Here is a 20,986-nt window from a genome sequence, read left to right on the forward strand (position 1 = left end):
TCATCGCCTCTATCCTCCTCGCCAACTTCGCACACCTCTTTTTATTGTTCCACTTTCGAAAAGTGTGCGCATGTCTCCTTCAGTAATAATTGAGGAGCTAGTAGTGCAGGGAAGCCAGCAGTAGTTGGAGTGAGAACGACAAGCCCGATGCAGTGCCTGAAAGTGAATTGCTTGTGGTTGCGATGTGGAGTGAATGAGATATAAAAGCATGCTGAGCAGCTACTTCAACATCACTCACTCCATTGCTTTCTGCTTCTCGATTGCTTCGACTTTATGCTTCAGATTGGTAGATGCACATAAAAATGCTCCGAATAAAGACTGAATGCGAGCTGGTTGCAGAGAAATTCGAGGATTATTTTCTCTTCACTAACTTCTGTCATTTCTATATGGTGTTTGACATCTTTTAATTATGACTTTGTGCCTGGATTTTGCTTGATCTTCTGTACAATTTCATCTTCTGTATTCATTTTTTCTTTTTCTTCTTCATTCTCATCTTTTCCAGTTTGAATGTTGCACTCTCCGAAAAAGATAAAGTTGTTGGCAGGATGTCGCTTTCTTTGTTTGACATTGATGATGTAAAAGAAGAACTGAAAGAGTTGATGGAGAAGAGAGAAAGAGAGAGAAAGAGAGAGAAAGAGAGAGAAAGAGAGAGAAAGAGAGAGAAAGAGAAAGAGAAATAGAAATAGAAATAGAAAGAGAAAGAGAAATAGAGAAATAGAGAAATAGAGAGAGAGAGAAGATGAAGGGAAAAGAAAAGGGCAGATTCTGGATGGAAACGATGCATTTGAGGTTTTTGAGACTGATTTGCGAGAGTGGGAATTGGATCTGACTGAATTATCTGGTGATGATGACTATAATCGTTGTCCGCGTGATACAGAGTGCTTTCCAAAAATGAACAATTCTACCAAATTGAATCTTCGAAATATCTTTTCTTTCCTTCTCGTCTTTTGATGACTCATATTCATACAAACGGTTTGAAGCTACTCTTCTGAAAACATCGCTCAGAGTTAATTTTTCTTCTTCTTCTTTTTCTTATTTCTGTTTTTCCACTTAACATTTTGGAATCTTGTGTGAATCTATCCCCAGGATGTATTCAGTCGAACAACTTTCAGCCAAAAAATACTCTGATGATTCTGAATGTCCCAAGCTTTCTCAAATATTCTCTCTTTATCCTCTTTCATTCTTTTTTTCTCCCTCCCTCTCTGCTCTCCTCCACTGCTCTTCTGAAGAAGGCTCCATCGTCACCATTTCAAATGCCTTCGGATCCTTTTTCACCGTGTCATTCACAATCTCTTCCAATTCTTCTGTCCATCTCTTTTGTTTTCTCCATCGAACAATGAATATCACTGCGACAATTAAAATAATCAAAAGAACAAAGGCCATAACAATCACAATTATAAACCATATCGATTTTCCTTCTTTTCCTCCTTGTACAAGTTTCCCATCTCCATTTGTTTTCACCTCTCTTGTGTTCTTCAGAATGAAAGGCTCTGTGGCCGAGGGAGCATCAGCATTTCTAAAGAGCAGACACGCATACGCCTTTGCCTCCGCTAACGCCTCTCGAAAAATGCTCTCTCGCATTATCTCAAAGGACTCTTTTTCCTAGACAATCCCTTTCGCATCGAACTCCAACAGATTCAGCAAAACCTCTGTTTCGATGGTTGTTTACAGCCGGAACGACAGATTGCAGTACAAAAGGAGCTCCACCTGGAATCCGATTGTGACCTTTCTCTGTTTATCTACTTCATTCCCAACCTCGTCAATAGAATGGAGTGTTGGGATGAAGAGGGGAGATTGTCTCTGGCGGGGGATGCAGGCAAGGGTGTATTTGCTGTCCAGCATCCACAGAGAGGTGTTGTCTTTCGCATTGTCTTCCTCTTTCAAACTCTCTTCGATCAGCGACGCCCCATCGGAGTAGGCGATGTTCCTGCGGGCTGACGGATAGCTGCTGACCGAAAGGCTGCTACGGGTAGAGGGGCCGTTGCCCACAAACTTTGCATAGTCGATGCGGACAGCACCTCCAGAGATAGACAACGCTCATCTGATGCGTTTGCCACGGTGAGATCGCTGATAGCTGCTATTGTGTTGTACAAATGAAAGAGGAGATGCTGTCTCAGCTGTCTCCGTTTATATTGCAGAGCATTCTATGTGAGCTTTCTCAATAAATCACGCGATAAGCGAGAGTTAGGGTGCATTCCTTACACTCACATAACTTCCTTGAAATGTCTGTTCATCAATTTCGTTGCTAGAGGATAAGGGACATTGCGAGCAGATGCAATTGTTCGGGGAAATATACTCAGATGGAGAAGACACAAAAAGTACAGACGAGCCTAAGGATGCGCTGGCACCTGTGTTTGTTCAGTTGGGAAAGATGAACCGGAAAAGGCAAAATATTCTTCGGCTGTAAAGGGGAGGCAGAGGATTCCTCCCTGCGAAAACACCAGATGCTCTATTCCTACGCTGTGCTCCAAGGAGCTCCCGCACCGGCGAAACTCGAAGACGCTGACTGACATCTGGATGTGCTGAAAGTTTATTTCTGCGAAGGAGATGCGGTCGACAGTAGAGAGAAAAAAACGCGGGAGAGCGAACGCGAGGCGTTTGACGTAGCTGTTATCGACAATCAAGTGGCCATTCTCGATGGCTAGCAAAGATTAGTCGAGGAATGCTGGATGTTCAGCTTGCTCTGTGGTTGACAAAATGGTAGAGGAAGCAAAATGAACAAAGAAGAGAAAAATGTGGCCATCGGTGTGGCACACAACAGCACTGCCCGTGTGCGAAAAAGATGGGTCGAAGAGGAAGTCGAGACGCCCAATCCTGACATTTGCAGACGTCGCAAAGATAACAGGGCAGCGCTGAATGGAGGCTTCGTTTGCATTATTGGGAATATTGCAACAAAATAGTTAATTTAAATAAATCCAAAATTTTATTAACATAAAAGAACAAACAAATCACAAACCATCAATTTTGTAAATAATTTTGTTTATTTGGACTTGAACAAGTTGTATTAGCTTCTATGAAACATTGATGTTCATTATGAGCAATGAAAAATTCCCATTTTAACAATACAAGAATTCTTATAATCGATAAAACATTCTCAAAAAACAATCGAAACATACTATGAAAATTTCATGAATCAACAATTGCAAAACAGTTTAATCAAGAAAAACCCTTTTTCATTGAATAACAAAAATATTAATTTTGATCAAATAATTGGATATATTATTTTTTGATCCTTTATGTATTATCTTGTTGAGAAGTTTGTATGAACCAACAAACATAACTTTGAAAGATTGATATTTTCATTGATATTATGGAAACGGAATAAAAATTAATTAACTGACATGGGTCGATTTTTTGATCTGATGTCACTTTTCAAAAAAATTTAGCCATATAAAATAAAAAAGAAAGCTTAGAATTATATAAATTTTTAAAATAATTCTTTATTTAAGTTGGTTTCATTTTTAGTAATCAGTAATTTGTTTGATCATAACCATAATATTTTCGAAAATTTGATTTTTTTCATAGAAAAAAAAAGTGTTCTAAAAATGGAAAATTCACCCCTAGCATGTTTTATTTTTTGATATTAAATCATTCTATTAGAAAAAATCCGAAAAAAAAACGAGTTTCTGAATGTTATTTAAAGTTGTGATTAACCTAATCGATTAATTTCCTTCTGTTTTCTAACGATTTTCCACAAAATATGGAGCGTATATCATCAGCTGGGATCCCTTCAGTTCTTTCAATCAAAACTTTCAAATCCCAAACGCTGAAGTGTGTATCCACACTGCAAGAAATCTTTTTACCAGATAATAGCAAACAGTGAACAGTAAAAGGCTTATGATCCCTAGACAAAACAGAAAAATGACTTGACATTTTTTAATGATCACTCACATAAAATAAAATTATATTTTTTATTTTCTTTGTCTTTTTCTTTCTTTCTCGTATAGCAGTAAAACACTTGTCTCAATCAGGATTTTTTTTTTTTTTTTTTTTTTTTTTTTTTTTTTTTTTTTTTTTTTTTTATTTGACTGACAGAAAGAGGAATCAACAAATGATAGAGATCATCAGTAACGATTTAGCTAATAATATTTGCTACGAAATTAAATGTTCGAAATACATCTGCTTTCAACGAATTTTTGAGAATATACAACTGCTTCTTTTTTCCCATTAAACCTGAAAATGAAGAATTTTTCACACTTTATTGAACATGGAAAAGGATTGTTCGTTTTTCTTTTGTTTGACTTGAAATTGCAAAAGAAGTGATAAAAAGATTTCATGCAACTAAAAGAAAATGTGGAAATGAATTTTTAAAATTGTTTATTTCATTAGATGAATTTTGAAATAAAAAAATATTTTGAAATAAAATTTTATTTCAAGTTTTATATGGGTTATTTTGAATTAATCCACTTATTTCAAAATAACCAAGTTATTTTCAGTAAGACTGACTTATTTTGAGTTTTCGAAACCACAATGATTTTTTCAAATGTGATAATTCGACTAAATGAAAAATTACGAATATTTAAATTTCAATGTCTTTGTTATGAATAAGTACCATATTTGTAAAAGCAATGTGGTGAATTTGTTAAATAAATTTGAAAAATCAAAATTCAACAAAAATTTGTATCATATCATTAGGGCATCTTCAATAGTTGCAATGATTAATAAATGACAGTTTATAATGATTCAATGCAAAAGCCTTACAAAAAACTGTGAAATTTCCCAAGAACACAGATTTTTTGTTTTGTTTTTTCACCCATTAAATCTACGAAATGATCCAATGAAATCAACAGCTCAAATTTTTTTTCAATTCATAAAGCTTAAAGCGATTTTTGATTGCAATAGGTATTAAAGCTGCAAATCTATCATATGGTTTCATGAAAAATAAACTGTGCTTGGCCTTTTCTTTATAATTAGAATGGATTCGATATTTGTTTTCAATTACCGCATTATTTAAAACTGTTGCAAGATGACCTATTTGAAAAAGCAAAGAGTTATGTGGGTAAATGCGTTGATCTGAATGCAATGTGTGAAAATATGATTATCTATCAATTTTCAAAAATTATTTTATTTATTTTCGGATTAGAAAACTTGATTCGTTGGAAATGAAAATGGAGAAGGAGGGAGCTCGTGTGTGTTTGACTGCAGTTTCACTTCATGTTCGGCTACAAATAATTATGGTGGAGGCATGTTTTGCAAAAATGTTCCAGTTGAATTCAAAATGAGGAGCATTCAATTTATGTCATGTTCAACAACCGCATATGGAGGAGGTTTGAGATTGCACCTAAACAGACCAACAGCACCTGATGATGGAATCTATTGTTATTTCCTTTTCTTTCATGAATGCAAATGCTCTGCTAATACTCCATATGGGCATGATGTTGAATATGCAGATCATTACGGTCTTTATTTTGAGTCAGGGAATCCGTTCTTCGAATGCTACACCACGAACACAGATGACAGAAGGATGTGCTATGCATACAACTACTCGAATGCTGGTGCCTGGACGTTTCAACACACGGAAAAGAAGGAGTGGCTGAAGGACAAGACGATCTATGTTTCTGTGAATGGGAATGATTCATATGAGCTGTGTGGGGCAAATGAATCAAATCCGTGTCTGACGGTGAAGAAAGCGTTTGAGATGTGTGGAGTACATATTAGCTTGACAATCACGCTGATGGAAGGGAATCATGTAAGTGAGGCAACAACAATTGAGATTGGGACAAAGAAGATTTCGGTCATTGGGAGAGGCAAAGATAAGAATGTGAATGAAACGAATGCGATTTTTATTGAAATAATCACTGTTATCCGAAGCAATAGAAGATTTTGTACAGAATGAGGCAGCTTCGAATGCCAGAAAAAGATAACTATGAACGATGACGGTAATGAGGGAGAAAAGCAGTTGAAGCATTTTGAAAGAAATGAAGGATCCAAAGGAGAGAAATGTCAAATATTTTTGTTGAGACAGTACCACCTTCCAAAGAATCCCACTGAGAAAAAAGGAAAAGATGATGTAACAACAGATAATCCATCTATACAATATATGTATGACCTCCGACCTCATAAAGCATATACAAGTGCTGCGCGGCAGTCGAGTTGCTCGTAAAAGTTTTGTCAAGAAACATGCAATCTGCAAGCCAGGAACTATGCTTCCGTTCAAAACAGTATTCCGTTGGGATTTCCCTAACATGCTGAAGATGGCAGAGGTATCTGAACTCGGTAGAAGACGAAAAATATTTATGCATCAGCGCACTCGGAGCAAAAGCAGAACAAGAGCAGTATGCGCTAAAGAAGCATCGCAACTGCCACTTGAAGTGTCAGACAACATTGCCAGCAACACACATTGCTCACATGGCGTCTGAAGAGGCTTGTCAAACACACCCTCTCCTTCTGCTTTTTTCTTCCAATCTCCCACATTTATTATTATTTTTGTTGTTGCTGCTGCATATAACCCATCGACACTTCAGCACTAGCATTCGCCCAACCCCTTTTATTCTTGCCTTCTCATTCACTCTATCAACAGGGAAAATGCAACTCTTTGTGCCTGCTATTGATGGAGATGCAGGAGAAGCAGCTGAAGCACGAGGAAAAGAGGAAAATGATTAGAAGATATCTGACAAACCAGCGGCGTATCTGGCGGATGAGTACGGCACGAACGTAAAGACGAAACCGCACTGCCTTCTTCTTCTTCTTCTCCTCCTTCTCCTTCTCCTTCTCCTTCTCCTTCTCCTTCTCCTTCTCCTTCTCCTTCTCCTTCTCCTTCTCCTTCTCCTTCTCCTTCTCCTTCTCCTTCTCCTTCTCCTTCTCCTTCTCCTCCTCCTCCTCCTCCTCCTCCTCCTTCTTCTCTTTCTCCTTCTCTTCCTTCTTCTTCTGATCTAATCACTCAAACAACTGCTCAATCTTCTTCTTCTTCTTCTTCTTCTTCTTCTTCTTCTCCTCCTCCTTCTTCTTCTTCTTCTTCTCCTTCTTCTTCTTCTTCAAATTCTTCAAATTCTTCAAATTCTTCTTTTCTTTCTTTCTTTCTTCTTCTTCTTCAATACCAACGTCGATGTCAACTTTATCTTTGGAGTATAAATTACCTTCATTTATTGAAGAGAGTAACGCAACAGATGCAAAAATTGCTAAAACCAAAACAAACAAAGGAGAAATCAAAGAAGAAGAAAACGGAATACAAGATTGTTAGAATATTTTGCAACTCTGCACAAAGATGCATGGCGAAGAGAATAAAGAGTTGAGTGGAGCATCTGTGTGAGTGAATCAATCCTTATTCCTCTCATCACGTTCAATGCCCTTTATGTCCTTCTCCCAATTAACAATTTTCAACATTTCAACAGCATCATCAGATTATTCACCTCCAACAACTACATCAACCCAAGCTACATGTGTGATTGGAAGCTACTCATTTTCATCGGTTTGTGATACATGTGAGGGCGGGGTTATTCCCTTTCTGACTGCCTCAAACATTTCATTCATTGGATGCTATAGAACAAGGAAAGCGGAGGCGCTATTGAAGCCAAGGAGGCAAAGCATAAGTTTTGATGGAGCAAATACTTTTATTTGGTGCGAATGGAACAGATCAAAGTCAACAGGAAACAATGATTCTTCAACCAACGGAACATTAAGCTGAGAGGTTATCTGCATGTGCAACCAATCATTTGTCACTGTGTCTGTTTCGAATTGCTCTTTCAATGATTGAGGTGCTCATTATGATGGAGGAAAGCATATTCTGTTTTAGTCTCAAAACAATCGAAAGCGAAAACAACACATTCAATGCTTGCTTCACACAATCAGTTACAGACGTGGGATTTTTAGTCAATTATATTTCTTCATGCATTCGGATAATCAAATATGAACATCAAAAACGAACAACATGAACTTTGTTTTGGAATTGAAACTTACATTGCATCAGGTTTCAGATGCAGGATGTATCGAAAAAGGAACTGGAAAGGAGAAGAGAGCACATAAGTTTTGAATACTGTTTCTCTTCATGCTCAATTGATTATCATTGTCGCAGGGATTTGTTTCCAGAAAAGACTTTTGTGCCTTTTAATGACTATTTTTGTTTCGTTCGATTTTCTTCGGTTTGTACAAAAAAAAAGTTCAACTCATGATCATGACGCATTATATGTAGATAGAAACAATCTATGCTTTCCCTTGAATAATTCTACCAAAACTATTGTTCGACTAACGAAGACAAGCATTCTGTTTTTAACGGATATTGAATCTGCAGCTGTGTATATCAGTATATGGAAAGAATAGATTGGCTTCAGTGAAAGATAATTAATTGACTTGAAGCAGCGGTTTGATTCAGGCAAGTTTTTTGAAATAAAGTTTGATAAACATGCAAAACAATATTAAGTGAAGTCAACCAGATCTCTGTACTCAGAGCGTCCCCATTCGCACTAATGAAAGGGAATCATCTTAGCGAAACTACAATTCTTGGGTTAGAAGAAAAGGAAACATCGTTAACAGCTCAGTGAAGTGAAAACAGTCCGATTGGAGAGAAACAACTTACTTCTTTTACAATGATATCACTCGGCACATTGAGTTGAAAGATTGACATGGAGCATCCAAGGATAAATAACTGATTATGGGAAACCAAAATTTTAAAAGAAATTGAAATATCTGAAAAAAGTGGAGAACTTTTCTTTAAATTTCATTGATTTTTTCAAGTTTACCAGAAGAACATTTTATTTTTGCGTTTAAATATTTTGTTCATGGAGGACATTGACTTTGAGTTGCATAGAGAATAACCATTTGGCAATGACTGAACCACTTTTTGCTATATGATTATTTGTTGGATCAGCATCCGAAGAAAGTTGGTTATCGAAATGGACAAAATGGAATGCAACTCTGATTGGAAGATATGGGATGGTTGTGGAAAAGAAAGTAGCAGAATTGGAAACATTTGCTGTGTGAAACATAGAAATCGAAGATTGTGAGTGTGTGAATGGAAGTTTCAGTGGAATGCAAGTTGATAATTATCACTTTAAAACATATCACGGAAAAGACTTCAAAAGCGATGAAAAGTGAAACAACAATTTCCAACAAATGAAAAAGTGGAAAATACAGCAGAGGGATAACGTTACAAACGGCTGATAACTCTGATAACTACGTCATGGCGTTTGAAAATATTTTTGGTTATACTGCTTCGTTGAGTGACAACTATCTGTTTGTGAGCGGGAGCAATTCAGCGAGCTAGGCAATAACAACAGAAAAGCTGAATGTCCAGCATGACAATTCCAAATACAATGAGCTGGTGGGATATGATCGGAGTGACACAACAATGGGGCTGTTCACATTGAATGTGTTTTTGGATGCCTTTTCAGGAGCAGCACATGTGGGGAAGGGGAAGGATGGGCTGGGTGGATAGGACTAATAGTTTTGTGGGTTTGCTTATTATCCGTGTACAACCATCAATTACGATGTACAAGTGTGAAATCCAAGAGCAAAAAAGAAAATTGAACTAAATTCGTGGTTTGAGTTAACAAAAGTGATTGTGCTGATAGATTCCTTTGAATGGGATGTGTTTAGAGCTACAAAGGAAATAGAAGAAAGTGTTTAAGAAAAATACATTTTGGATTCTTCCATCTTGATTGAGGCGATTCAGAGATGAAGATTCAAACTTAATATATCGTTGCTATCTGATTGAAAGAAAAACAACACAAGATAATGTTAATTGCAATATATTGCATCTACGTGAAATGAATATAAAACTGATCTGAAATTAGAGAAATAATATATCTATGATGTGAACATTGATGAAGATCTTCTAACTTTTTGCCTTTCTGCATGAGCTCGATTGTTTATTTCCTTCAGCTTTTGTCTTTCAATTTCTCTTCTGCAGGAAAATTGTTTGGCCTGCATATTAAATATGGCATCTTCTTCTTCAAGTTCATGGTTCTCAATAACCATGTTAGTCAACCAGCAAGCAATCTTCGCATCTTCGGAGAATGTGTTCCTTCTTCCCGTGTACTTCTCGGCAAACCTCAGTCATAGCTTCTTCATCCTTCCGAAGAATTGCTCTACATATATTCTTTTTTTCGCCAGTTGTCTGTTATATTCCTCAATAAGCTTTTCTTCTTCTTCTTCGTCTTCTCCTTCTTCATCAGAATGTTCATCAACTTCTTTCACTTTTACAACATCATCAATTATACACAATGAAGATGATTCACTTCCAGAATTATTCAAAGATGAATGCATATAACTTGGAGTATCGAAAGGAAAACAGAAATTTTGAGAAAAGTTCAAAGTGGGTGAATTTAATGAATTTGACTGCACATATGGAGAAGAGGCATTGGAGGAAGAGCCGAAGGAGGTTGTTGTTTCTAACGATGGAATCATTGAATTGGTTGAATTCGAAGAACATATGTTTTGTTGTTGCCTATGATTATTGATGGATGAACAAAGTTTCTGTGATGAATTCGATTTGGATTCTTTCCAGATTTTCATAAGCATCATTCGAGATTCCGCGTTCTTTGGTGTGGTGTTTTTTTTGATAGGGGTTTACAAATCAATATCAGGGAATTGCCCTTGATAACCCCTATCTCCCATTATGGACCAGCTTCCCTTTTCATCTTGCTCCGAAGATCGAAGAAGTTCTTCAGGTGTTTTTTTAAGATACTTCACGTATCTTTCAACACCATTCTGATACAATTCAATATCATGAACTCCTCCTTCCACAGCATCCGACACAAACAAGGCTTTGTGCGGAAACCATGAACTGACTGCAACTTCAAATTTCATGCAATAACAATAATGATGACCATCGAATAGCTTCTTCTTATCTTCGTAATCAATAACAGGAGTTGCAACCTTCACTGTTGTTGCGTCTACAAGGAGTGCTACATTTGAGAAAGGACCAGGAGCTGGAAGAGGAGGGCGAGGAGGAGATGAAAATCTTCTTTCCAACACATCAAGAAGAATCGGTCTAACTTCTGTTATGGCTTGGCAAGCCATTGTTTCAGTAATTTTCAATGAAGAAGCAATCTTCTTTAGAGTATCGGAGCTTGATATCCATTCCAAATATACTAATAGCTGATCGTGCGGTGTCAATGTTCGGTGGGGACCTCTTTTGGGTGTTTGGACGATGCGCGAGCGAACAAGGTTTCCCAGTTGGATCAACGTGTTTATTGGAAGGTGTAAGTATTCATTCTGAGTTTTTTCCATCATAAAATCAAAAATGAATCCATATGATTCCTCTTCTTCTGATTCATTGATATCAACATCAACTGACTGTATTTTTTTAATTTCATTTTTTCTTCTTTCCTCAAGTGAATTGATATCTATATGTTTTATCATTTTTTGTTGATGCTTTTTCCAATTCATATCGGTAATTTTTCTTTCAATGTCTCTCATGTTTTTCTTTTGTTTTGAGTTGGGTGAGGCTTTTGATGTTATTTCCTCTTCATCTTCATTTGGCTGATCATGTTTTAAAACTGAAACAGAATTTCTATGCTTGTCAAAAACATGTTTATCACAACTTTTAGTAACATTTTGGACTTGATCCACAAATTGAAGAGATGATGATAATAATATTGAATCATTAAGCAATTCAATATCAATTGCATTTTGTGACAGCTCGTTGTCTCTTTCGTTTCTTAATCGTTTCTCTGAAAGTTGTGAACTTAAAGAAAATAGAAATTGGTGATTTTTAATGAAATACACACATTGTATACGGATCAATGATTTCTGAGCTATTTTTGAATAATCTCTTTTTAGGTAAAAAATTCGAAGGTTGCATATATTGACAAGTACTTGATAAATGATAAACTCAAAATAATTGGTTATGATAATTATTAATGTTGGTATTTGTGATATCTGTTCTTTTTCACGAATTTTTGTGTTACAGAAAAAAAAAACTGTGAGATAAAAAAAATATAAATAAAAAAAGTTATTTTTATTACAATTTTTTCTATACTCAATAAGACTGACTTTTTTTCAAAAGAATTAGTAAAACTCAAAAAACCATTGCAAAACTCGAAATAAGTGGGTTATTTCAAAATAACTTCATTATTTCAAAATTTTCCAAATATTTCACATTTCATCTATTATTATTGAAAATTGTACAATTTGTTTTTTGCAATTTTGTGTTGCTTTCAAAATCGCTTTGTTTTTTCCACAATCTTCTTCATTTCCAAGCGCTAATGGACAACTCATTTCCAACCTTCGAATAAAAACAAAAATTTCTAGAAGGAATTGCAAGATTGGAAATTCAAATTTGACAATTAAACTGAAAATCGTAGAAAAATGTTTTGCATATCCACGTATCCATCCATATTTGAGACAGACACTCACACATGCACACTCGTTCCATCTTCATCTATTCATCTTGCTTGGAACATCAACTTTGATCATTGCTCATCTCCAAAGTCATCTGAAATGCATTCGATAAACATTTATCTCTTCTCCACACAATTCAGTTTCTGATCTCTTGACTGAGCAGCAATCCAATCGCTTCCATTCCAATTCCGTTAACGCCCACTCGATCCTCACTGCTCAATCAAGCTGCTGAAATTGCTCTCTTCACAGTCCCCTGTCTCATCATCAATGTCCACTGCATCAGAAACAGTCATCACAACCGCACCTGCTGGAAACCGCTGAATGAACTCTCGCTTCAGTATCACCAACGATGGACGCTCTGAAGGCGTTTGGAGCATGCAATTCTTCAAAACCCCTCCCAGTGTTGACTCCTCAGCCATCCCCATCTCTGGCCTCTCACCATTAACAATCTTCTTTCCTGCCACTTCTGCCTCGTACTCGCCAAACGGAATCTGCAACGTCAAGCACTCCCAAAGCATTATCCCAATGGAGAAGGAAACTGAGCTCTTCGTTGCTCCCATATTCTTATTCATCATCAGTTCTGGCGCCTTCCACCGCATGCACTCCTTCCTGTTGTCGTCATCGTCCTCAAACGCCGATGAGGGCGGAGGCGATCCTCTGCCGTTCCCATTCGCACACGAGCAATCAGAGGAAGAGGTGGCAATAGTTGTGGTTGATGAGATAGATGATGAATCTGAATCATCTGACGAAGAGGAGCAGTCAGAGTGCATCACAATGCAAATGACCATGTGTTCTGAGAATAGCACAACGTGTGGACTGAGATTGGAAAGAGATTGAAGAGGGTTTTCCATTTCATCAAAGGAGCGGAGCGCAAGATTTGCCACCCAGAACAGGATCTGAGCAGCTGTCTGCTCCCTCTCCTGAAGAGTGCCTATCGCCATCTCTTTCTTCTCGTTCCTTCCATGCAGCAACATGAACATCGAATCCCTCAGATCCACAATGAGCTTCTCATGAGGCGATGAACAGGCCATTGCATCCACCAGATTCGACATCGACGAGGTGGTGGGGCACAGATCCTCTCCCCGAACAAAAGTGGATTCAGTGTCTGAAGTGTCTGTGGTTGAAGTGGATGAAATTGACGGAGATGGTGATCCCTTTCTAACTTCTTCTTCTTCCTCTTTCTCATCAACCTTTTCCAACATCCATTCAGGAATCTTGTCTGAATCTCTCCCAAGAATGTATTCAGTCGAGTCACTTTCACTCAACAAATGCTCAGATGACTCAGAGTGCCCCAAACTTTTCTCATACACCCTCTTCTTCATCCTCTCTTCGTTCTTCTTCTCTGCCTCCCTCTCTGCTCTCCTCCACTGATCTTCAGGCGACATCTCCATTGTCACCATCTCAATCAATTTCGGATCTTTTCTCACTGTGTCATTCACAATCTCTCTCAGATCTTTTGTCCTTCTCTTTTGTTTTCTCCATCGAACAATAAATGCAACTGCAATGATAAGAACAATCAACAATATAACCACAAGCACAATAACAATAATCGGCCATATAGATTTTTCTTTCTTTCCTCCTTCAACAATCTTTTCATCTCCTTTTGGTTCAGATTCACTTTTGTTCTTCAGAACAAAAGGTTCTGTGGAAGATGGATTAGAAACATGTCCAAACAATATGCACACAGCCACTTCTGCTTCTGTTGGAGCAGAGCTTACCAAAGACGAACCTATCTTGCCCTGGACTTCTTCCTCAGAAACAAACTCATCTTCCGCAAAAGCGTGAGTCTCGATTGAGCTGACATTGTTTATTTTTGACACAATCTGGAATCCCAGATTGCATGGCAGAAGAAGTGTCCCTCTGAAAGTCAGTTCAACTATATCCTCTTTTTGAGTTGTTTCAACTGACTTCAGTGTTGGAATGAAGAACTCGGATGATCTTTCAGCAGCAATCCCCAACAGCTTGCATCCTTCATTCAAAATCCAAAGTGAAGTATTTCTTTCCCATCCATCTCCTCCTTTCAAATCAACAACATTGAGTGTTCCGCTGCCTGTGCAGAATACATTTCTTCTTGCAGACCTGTATCTTTCGATGCTTTTGCTGTTATTCTCAAACAAGCAGCTTTCGATAACAGCACTTCCACCACTGATCGACAGCCCGCCTTTTGAAGAGTTTGTGATCGATGTGTCCTTCATCTCCAGCAACCCTTCACACACATCAACAAGCGATCCAGTCCATTTGCACACATCCTCATCTGCTCCATTCTTTTCGCTCTGATGCTCATCCTCACATCCAATCAGTTCGCATGACTGCAGAGACAGAGATGCCCCAGATGATATTTCCACCAAGCTCCCTTTCTCTGAAGGTGTGAAGCATCTTTCAAACGAACAATTCAACAATTGGCTTCTTGTTTTTTCACACGCCGACTCAACCACATGGGAATTGCTGCTGCTGCTGTTGCTGCTGGTGATGTTTGAGAACGATGATATGCCCATCTGCAGAACAACCTTTTCTCCAGCATCTTTCTCACTCACATGCTGATTCTTCCCCTTTGCCAGAGAAATAAAGTTTTCCCCACACAGAACAACATCAGATGCAGCCAGCTGCATGATGTTCACTGATGCACTCGACTCAACAATCATTGCAGTTGCAGTTGTTTTTATTGTGGATATCTCGATCTGGTTCAGAGTGGCAGCTGACCCACTCTTGAAGAGGAACAATGGCTGAGCTGTGCCCATCACACATATCGAGCTCTTCTCCATCTCAAACACTCCTCCTTCAACCACAATAACACTCGAATTGAGAGTGGACTCAACAGATGATGACTGCAGAGTGCAGCCTGAAAATGCCAACGATCCATTCAATTGCTTCATAATCGCTGTGTGCTCTGCTGAGAAATGCTCGTCAAACGAAAACAAGCAGTCTTCGACCAAACACTCGTTTTCAAACAACATGATCCACGATCCCTCAGACTCCTCTTCAATCGATGAATTGAAATGAATTGCTGATTGGTGTTTGGTGATCGACTTCAGCGTGAGATCGCTGACGACTGTCGGCTCAGCCACCACACTCGATGAGTCAACACATATCGCATTGAACAGCCCAGCCTGCACATGCCTCACTCCGTGTGACACGCTTCGGCAAGGATTGTCCTGCTTCCCACACTGGTTGCTGTCTTCAAACTCCATCGACACAAACACCTGCGGCGTGTACAGAAATGTGATCAGCGGGATGAGATCGATGTCTGAATGTGCTGAGTCGCTCCCACAGATCGATGTGTTCATGCGCAGCGAGGGCTGCGAAAAGTCAAGAGCGAAAAGTGTTTCGTTGATCTGCTCATCGATCGAATGGCAGTTGATAAACACATCCTTCCCCATGAATGCACTGTTCATCATGAATTGAACACCCGCAATGTGAAGAAGGAGCGGTTTGGAAGGGGTTTGAAAGGGAGCATCTGGATCGCAAAAGTCCAGCATCATCCCGCCTCCTCTCCCTGTGCTCTCAGAACAAGCACACAACACAAATGTGCAGTTTTTCACTCCCAGGCTCGACTCCTCATTCTTCATGTGCATCATCAGCCCTCCTCCTCTGTTGCTTTGCCGGCTGAGGCAGTTCCAGAATGTGCAGTTCTCCATTCCGCACTTCAAACCAGCAAACTCATCCACACCCAAAAACACTGATCCTTCCTCAGTTCTCGACACATTCTCGACTGTGACAGATGTCATGTTCATTGATGGGCAATCCACTGGCAAATCAGGTGAATCTCCTAAAGCCAACTGATTTGAATGGAGTCCAGTGGGGAAAACTGATATGAAACTGTCAGAAGAAACAGACGAATTGATGAACGATGTGTTGTGCATGTGCGCTGAATGGAAATTGGCTGACAGTCGCAGAAAAGGATTTGCCAGAGACAAAGTCACAAGTGCACAGTGCTCCAGGGAGACATCCCCTTCCGCAATGTCAAGCACACACAAGGAAGAAGAAGAAGGAGACAAGGTGTCAGATGGAATGAACCTGCAAAGAGAGAAAGACACCGAATACACAGACCGGATGAATGATTTGTGGAACTCATATCTGCTCGGAAGATCGATTATTAGGTTTGAAAAGGAAGCATTCACCGAGTTGGAGATCAGCGAGCCATCATCCGAGGAATCTCCATCACCAGAAACGAACAAGTGCACAGCCTCATCACCTCCTTCAACTGAAATTAAAGGCCGGTTTTCATCAGACGGTTTGGAAGGCAGCAAGGATACTGAATGTTTGAGCGAAGCCGATCCTTCCACTTTGATGATCGATTTCTCCAAAGCAACTGGAGAGAATCGCATTTTGATCATGTGGTCGATCGAGGAGCATGGCGCTTCTGAATATCCACATCCACTGAAGCCTCCTCCTTTCTCTTTCGAAACAAACCCTTTCCCACTCCAATTTGACCACAAATACACAACAAGCGGGATCTCATATTCTTCTCCTGTTGTCATCCCTTCCCATCCACACAACTCATCCAGTGATTCCAACTCCTCTGAACTCATCTCCCATTTGAAATGATCCTTGTTCACAACTTCTCTCAGATCCCATCCTGAAACAAACATATTCTTCCCTTTCCAGGCATTGCATCCCTCAAATGTCATTCCTTCCATCACAAATTTCTCTATTTCCTCTGGCAATGCAACAAACATTCCTCCTCCCATTCCCTTTCCTCCATCCACAACATCCTCTGATGGAACTTCACATTCAGACAAATTCACATTTTTCATTTCCAAACTCCCTCCACTTCCAATTAATATCATCATCCCTCCTCCTCTCAGTCCTTCTTCGTTTTTGCACTTTGATGATATGTTCGTGTTTTTGATCGATATGGTTCCTCCCCCACTCGTTTCCACTGTCATGCATCCACCACTTCCTCCCTCGTTTGCCATCTCTGTCAGCGTGCATCCCTCAACTGCCACTCGTGATGCTCCATTCACATTGATTGGCGAAAGTGCTGTGAAAGTGATATCCTCAGAAACAACCAATCCTGTGAGCTCCAATTCACCTCCACTCACATGAATTAACGAAAATGCCACAGAGCTTGCAAGAGAATCAGCTGAAAATGCAATCGAAATATTGCTCAAAGAGAGAAAGATTGATGACTGAATAATTGAAGACATTGAGGAAGGAAGAACACGAGGAAGAGCAAAAGAGAGAAAAGACAGAGAAAAGCTGCCAGAGCACTGAATAACATTGTGGCAGTCAGTGGAGATACTGTCAGTCAAGCCAACATTCACCAAGGGATATTGGCTCGAAGAAGATGATGCAGATGAAGAAGAAATTGATATTTGAGATGTTTGAAACAACGGCACAACAAACGGATTCTTGATCGATGCTGATGATATCACTTCCACCGAATTCACAAGCTCATTCACTCGCTCACGAACACAGAAGTCGATTGTTGAACAGCAGAAAACGGAATATCCACAATGCGAATGATCTGCACCACTCCTTTCGTCAACTGATATGGGAGATTCAAAATCACACAAATACACACACAGTGGAATAACTGGCAACGATGTCCCATCCTCGCATCCACACAACTTCTCTTCATTATTCATGCAGTTTCCATCTTTGAAGAATCCAAAGGATGCTTGATCAATTATCTCATCCAACAAAAGCCCGCTTCCACATTGAACAAACACATCACTTCCATGAAAAGCTTTGTTTGGGTTTTCTTCAGAAAATATCACAGATTCATAAATGGTGAAATCCGATTCAGTCGAATCAACATTTATGAACAACCCTCCTCCTCTCCCCTTTTCCTCAAGACTTCCTGCACAACACCCCTCAAACATTGTTGTTCCATTCACAATCAACTCTCCTTTCCATTCTCCTCTCATCCCCAGACCACCACCATCTTTTCCTGCTGATACATTCTCAAAAAGGCAGTTTTCAACAACAACACTCCCCGTGGATGCATCATTTCTCTCAATTATTCCTCCACTTCCTGATTCCCTTTGAATCGATGTGAAGTTTGTGTTCACCACGTGCAACACTGATCCAGACTGATTCACATTGAATGAAATCAAACTGTCAGAAATGAAATTCATGCCAGAAATTCCAACTCCTGACAATTCCACATTTCCTCCAAATATCTGCATGAAAGACACTTCAAGCAGCAATTTACTGTCAACTGATGATATTTCGCATTCCTCCATTGACAACGATCCATCGCCATCCATCACCACAAATGGCTTGCTTGTCCCACTCTCTGCATTCCCTTGCAGCATTGTCACTTTCTGAACACAAAACGATCCAGATGCAACATTAATGACAGGCAATGACGATGATGCTGATTGCACAACACATTCATTCTTTGACAATCCACAAACGCTGAATTCATTGGATGAAATTGATATTTGTTCTTCTTTGAACACACTTGGTCGCAGGATGAGAGTTTTGTTCGAATTGCTTGTTGATCTTCCGAGCGAATATTTGATAGAGCGACAAAAAGGGGCAAAACCACACTGCTCATGATCAATGCCAACTGAATAATCGGCTGTTATTTGATAATTGTTCTCATTGTTTCTCAGCCATGAACTCAGATCTGATAGATCGGTACACTTATAAGAACCATCATTGCATCTTGTGATCCTTGGAGAAGCACTTGATGAATAGCAATCAGAAATGTTGTTTTTATCAATCGTCATCCACTGATGATAATATCCAATGTGAATATCATGTCCGTAAGCATTATTTTTTTCTGTATTGTTATGGAAAAGACAATATTTAATGTTAATTGAAGGATTATTAATTTCTTCTTCTTCTGCGAAGAATATACAAGGAGCATAGTTACCACTCTTACAATTCTGCATCAAACAATTCGAAATCAATATCAATGTGCTAACGTGCCAGATGTGTGTAATTGTTGAATACGCTTCTGAACTTGAGTTGTCGAAAACACATGAAACAACCACACATGGATTTCTTTGACTAATATCATAATAAAAACATGTTTTGCTATTCGAAGAACAATTTGACACAAAAGTTGAATTAATCATTCCCGAGTCAATATTAATAGATCTGAAAAAAGCTGTTTCTCCTGGAGACGAACATTCGTACACATTACAATCTTCAGAAACGAACATTCCATTTGAGTCAATCATTGAAACAGCTCCTGCGCAAGTTTTTGATGAACATTCCAAGAATGAACAACGGTGTAATATTATTGATGCATTTCCCTCAGCGTGCAGAGCACCACCCATTTCATCACTCTGAAAGTTGAATATGTCATCGTCAAACACATTTTCTCCTTCTGTGAAAATTTGTCTTTTGTTATAAGTTGTGAAGCATTTCAAAAACGAACAATTTCCACTTCGAAAAGAGATCATCGCAGGCGAAAGAATGCCTCCAGAATATGGACTTTCACAACCAATCATCTCCGTTCTTTCCACCAGAACTCTCTCAGAGCATCCATTTCCATTGTCGCACTTTTTCATTGATTTTGGCAAAGTGATATTTTCGAACAAAGAATCCGATACAGATATTGATGAAAGACAACTTGAAGAAAGAAATGGCTCATTTCCACGAACTTCAAATGATGAAATCCTTGAAGAAGACAAGCACAATTCACCACAATGAGGAAGAACTTCCTTTGAATGATGTGCAATCAAAGATGATAATTGACGATCATGAACCACAAAATTGAATGAAATATTTTTGAGACATATTCGGCCTGCAGAACAGCCAAGCAGATTTTTTGATTGTGGATGGACAGAAAACGAACAACAGCAAATATCCAGTTTCGAATGTGAATCAACTGATGCAAAATGTTTCTCCACGTTCATGAAATATGAAAGTGCAGACAAGTTAATTGTTGAGTTCTGTACAACAAAAAATGAATGGTCATTTTCCAATTCACCTTTTTTGCAGTTTTCTTTGCTTGTCTGCTCAAATGATAATCCTTGATTATCTGAACTCAAAATTGTTGTTGAACAACAACAAAATTCAATTCCATCAATGTTGTTTCCAGAAACCAACAAATAAAACGCGAGGCACCGCAGAATGAGCAGATTCATAGAATGCGAATTCTCCTCAATTTTATTATGGTTCTGAAAGAATAATCTCAATTATGGTTTGTTTCAATAAAAAAGTCTTTTTCTTTCAAATCGAGAATTTGACAATCTCAGTCCAATTAGATTATGAGCAGTTGTAATCAAAGAAAAAGATAGATAATTATTCGACTGGAATTGGATTAATTGTGAAAATAACAATTCATCAATGATCCAAATGAAGAAATTCCAAACAATTCCTTCTGCACAAATCTGTATCTGTGAATTAACAAATAAATAATTGAATTCCGTTCAAAGAGCACTTCAAATTAATCTCTGTTGTGGTGGTAGAAAAACATTCCAAAAACCAGAAGACAAATTTTGTTTGTGAATATCTTCAGATGTTTCATAAATTAGTTTTGTTGGTTCAAGAAAACGTTATCAACAGAATTTCACATGCATTAGAACCACATCTCCAAAAAAGTCGTTGAAGAAGAAAAGTTGAAAGAACATGGTAGCCGAATAAATGAATTAGAGAAAATGCGCTCACAAATGGAATACATCAGAAGTTCTGTGAATTCCTCATATGAGTTCAATTCGAGGCATTTTTTAATATTCATTAATATTTGCATTTCAAGAATATATTTTTCTGTTTTGATCATTTCTCATTATGAAAGTGTTGAATT

The 20,986-nt window shown here is 38.5% G+C and overlaps 5 protein-coding genes across 5 annotated transcripts; 1 reads left to right on the forward strand and 4 right to left on the reverse strand.

Moving 5' to 3' along the window:
* Window positions 1-1,167: 1,167 nt before the first annotated feature.
* MONOS_1707 (uncharacterized protein) lies at window positions 1,168-1,581 on the reverse strand (the record flags this gene model as incomplete). Its single annotated transcript, XM_067869953.1, has 1 exon — window positions 1,168-1,581. The coding sequence occupies one exon, from the start codon at window positions 1,579-1,581 to the stop codon at window positions 1,168-1,170; it is 414 nt and encodes a 137-aa protein (XP_067727938.1).
* Window positions 1,582-2,641: 1,060 nt separating this feature from the next.
* Window positions 2,642-2,959, reverse strand: MONOS_1708 (uncharacterized protein; the record flags this gene model as incomplete). The annotated part of the gene is made up of 2 exons (XM_067869964.1): window positions 2,642-2,863; window positions 2,957-2,959. The coding sequence occupies 2 exons, from the start codon at window positions 2,957-2,959 to the stop codon at window positions 2,642-2,644; spliced, it is 225 nt and encodes a 74-aa protein (XP_067727939.1).
* Window positions 2,960-5,185: 2,226 nt separating this feature from the next.
* MONOS_1709 (uncharacterized protein) lies at window positions 5,186-5,836 on the forward strand (the record flags this gene model as incomplete). Its single annotated transcript, XM_067869975.1, has 1 exon — window positions 5,186-5,836. One exon carries the CDS (start codon window positions 5,186-5,188, stop codon window positions 5,834-5,836), a length of 651 nt encoding a protein of 216 aa, XP_067727940.1.
* Window positions 5,837-10,503: 4,667 nt separating this feature from the next.
* MONOS_1710 (uncharacterized protein) lies at window positions 10,504-11,169 on the reverse strand (the record flags this gene model as incomplete). The annotated part of the gene is made up of 1 exon (XM_067869987.1): window positions 10,504-11,169. One exon carries the CDS (start codon window positions 11,167-11,169, stop codon window positions 10,504-10,506), a length of 666 nt encoding a protein of 221 aa, XP_067727941.1.
* Window positions 11,170-11,893: 724 nt separating this feature from the next.
* On the reverse strand, window positions 11,894-18,959 carry MONOS_1711 (uncharacterized protein; the record flags this gene model as incomplete). Its single annotated transcript, XM_067869998.1, has 2 exons — window positions 11,894-14,828; window positions 16,563-18,959. The coding sequence occupies 2 exons, from the start codon at window positions 18,957-18,959 to the stop codon at window positions 12,489-12,491; spliced, it is 4,737 nt and encodes a 1,578-aa protein (XP_067727942.1). The 3' UTR covers window positions 11,894-12,488.
* Window positions 18,960-20,986: the final 2,027 nt, after the last annotated feature.

Source organism: Monocercomonoides exilis (assembly GCF_001643675.1).
Source record: "Monocercomonoides exilis strain PA203 chromosome Unknown scaffold21-1407046, whole genome shotgun sequence".
NCBI lineage: Eukaryota > Preaxostyla > Oxymonadida > Polymastigidae > Monocercomonoides > Monocercomonoides exilis.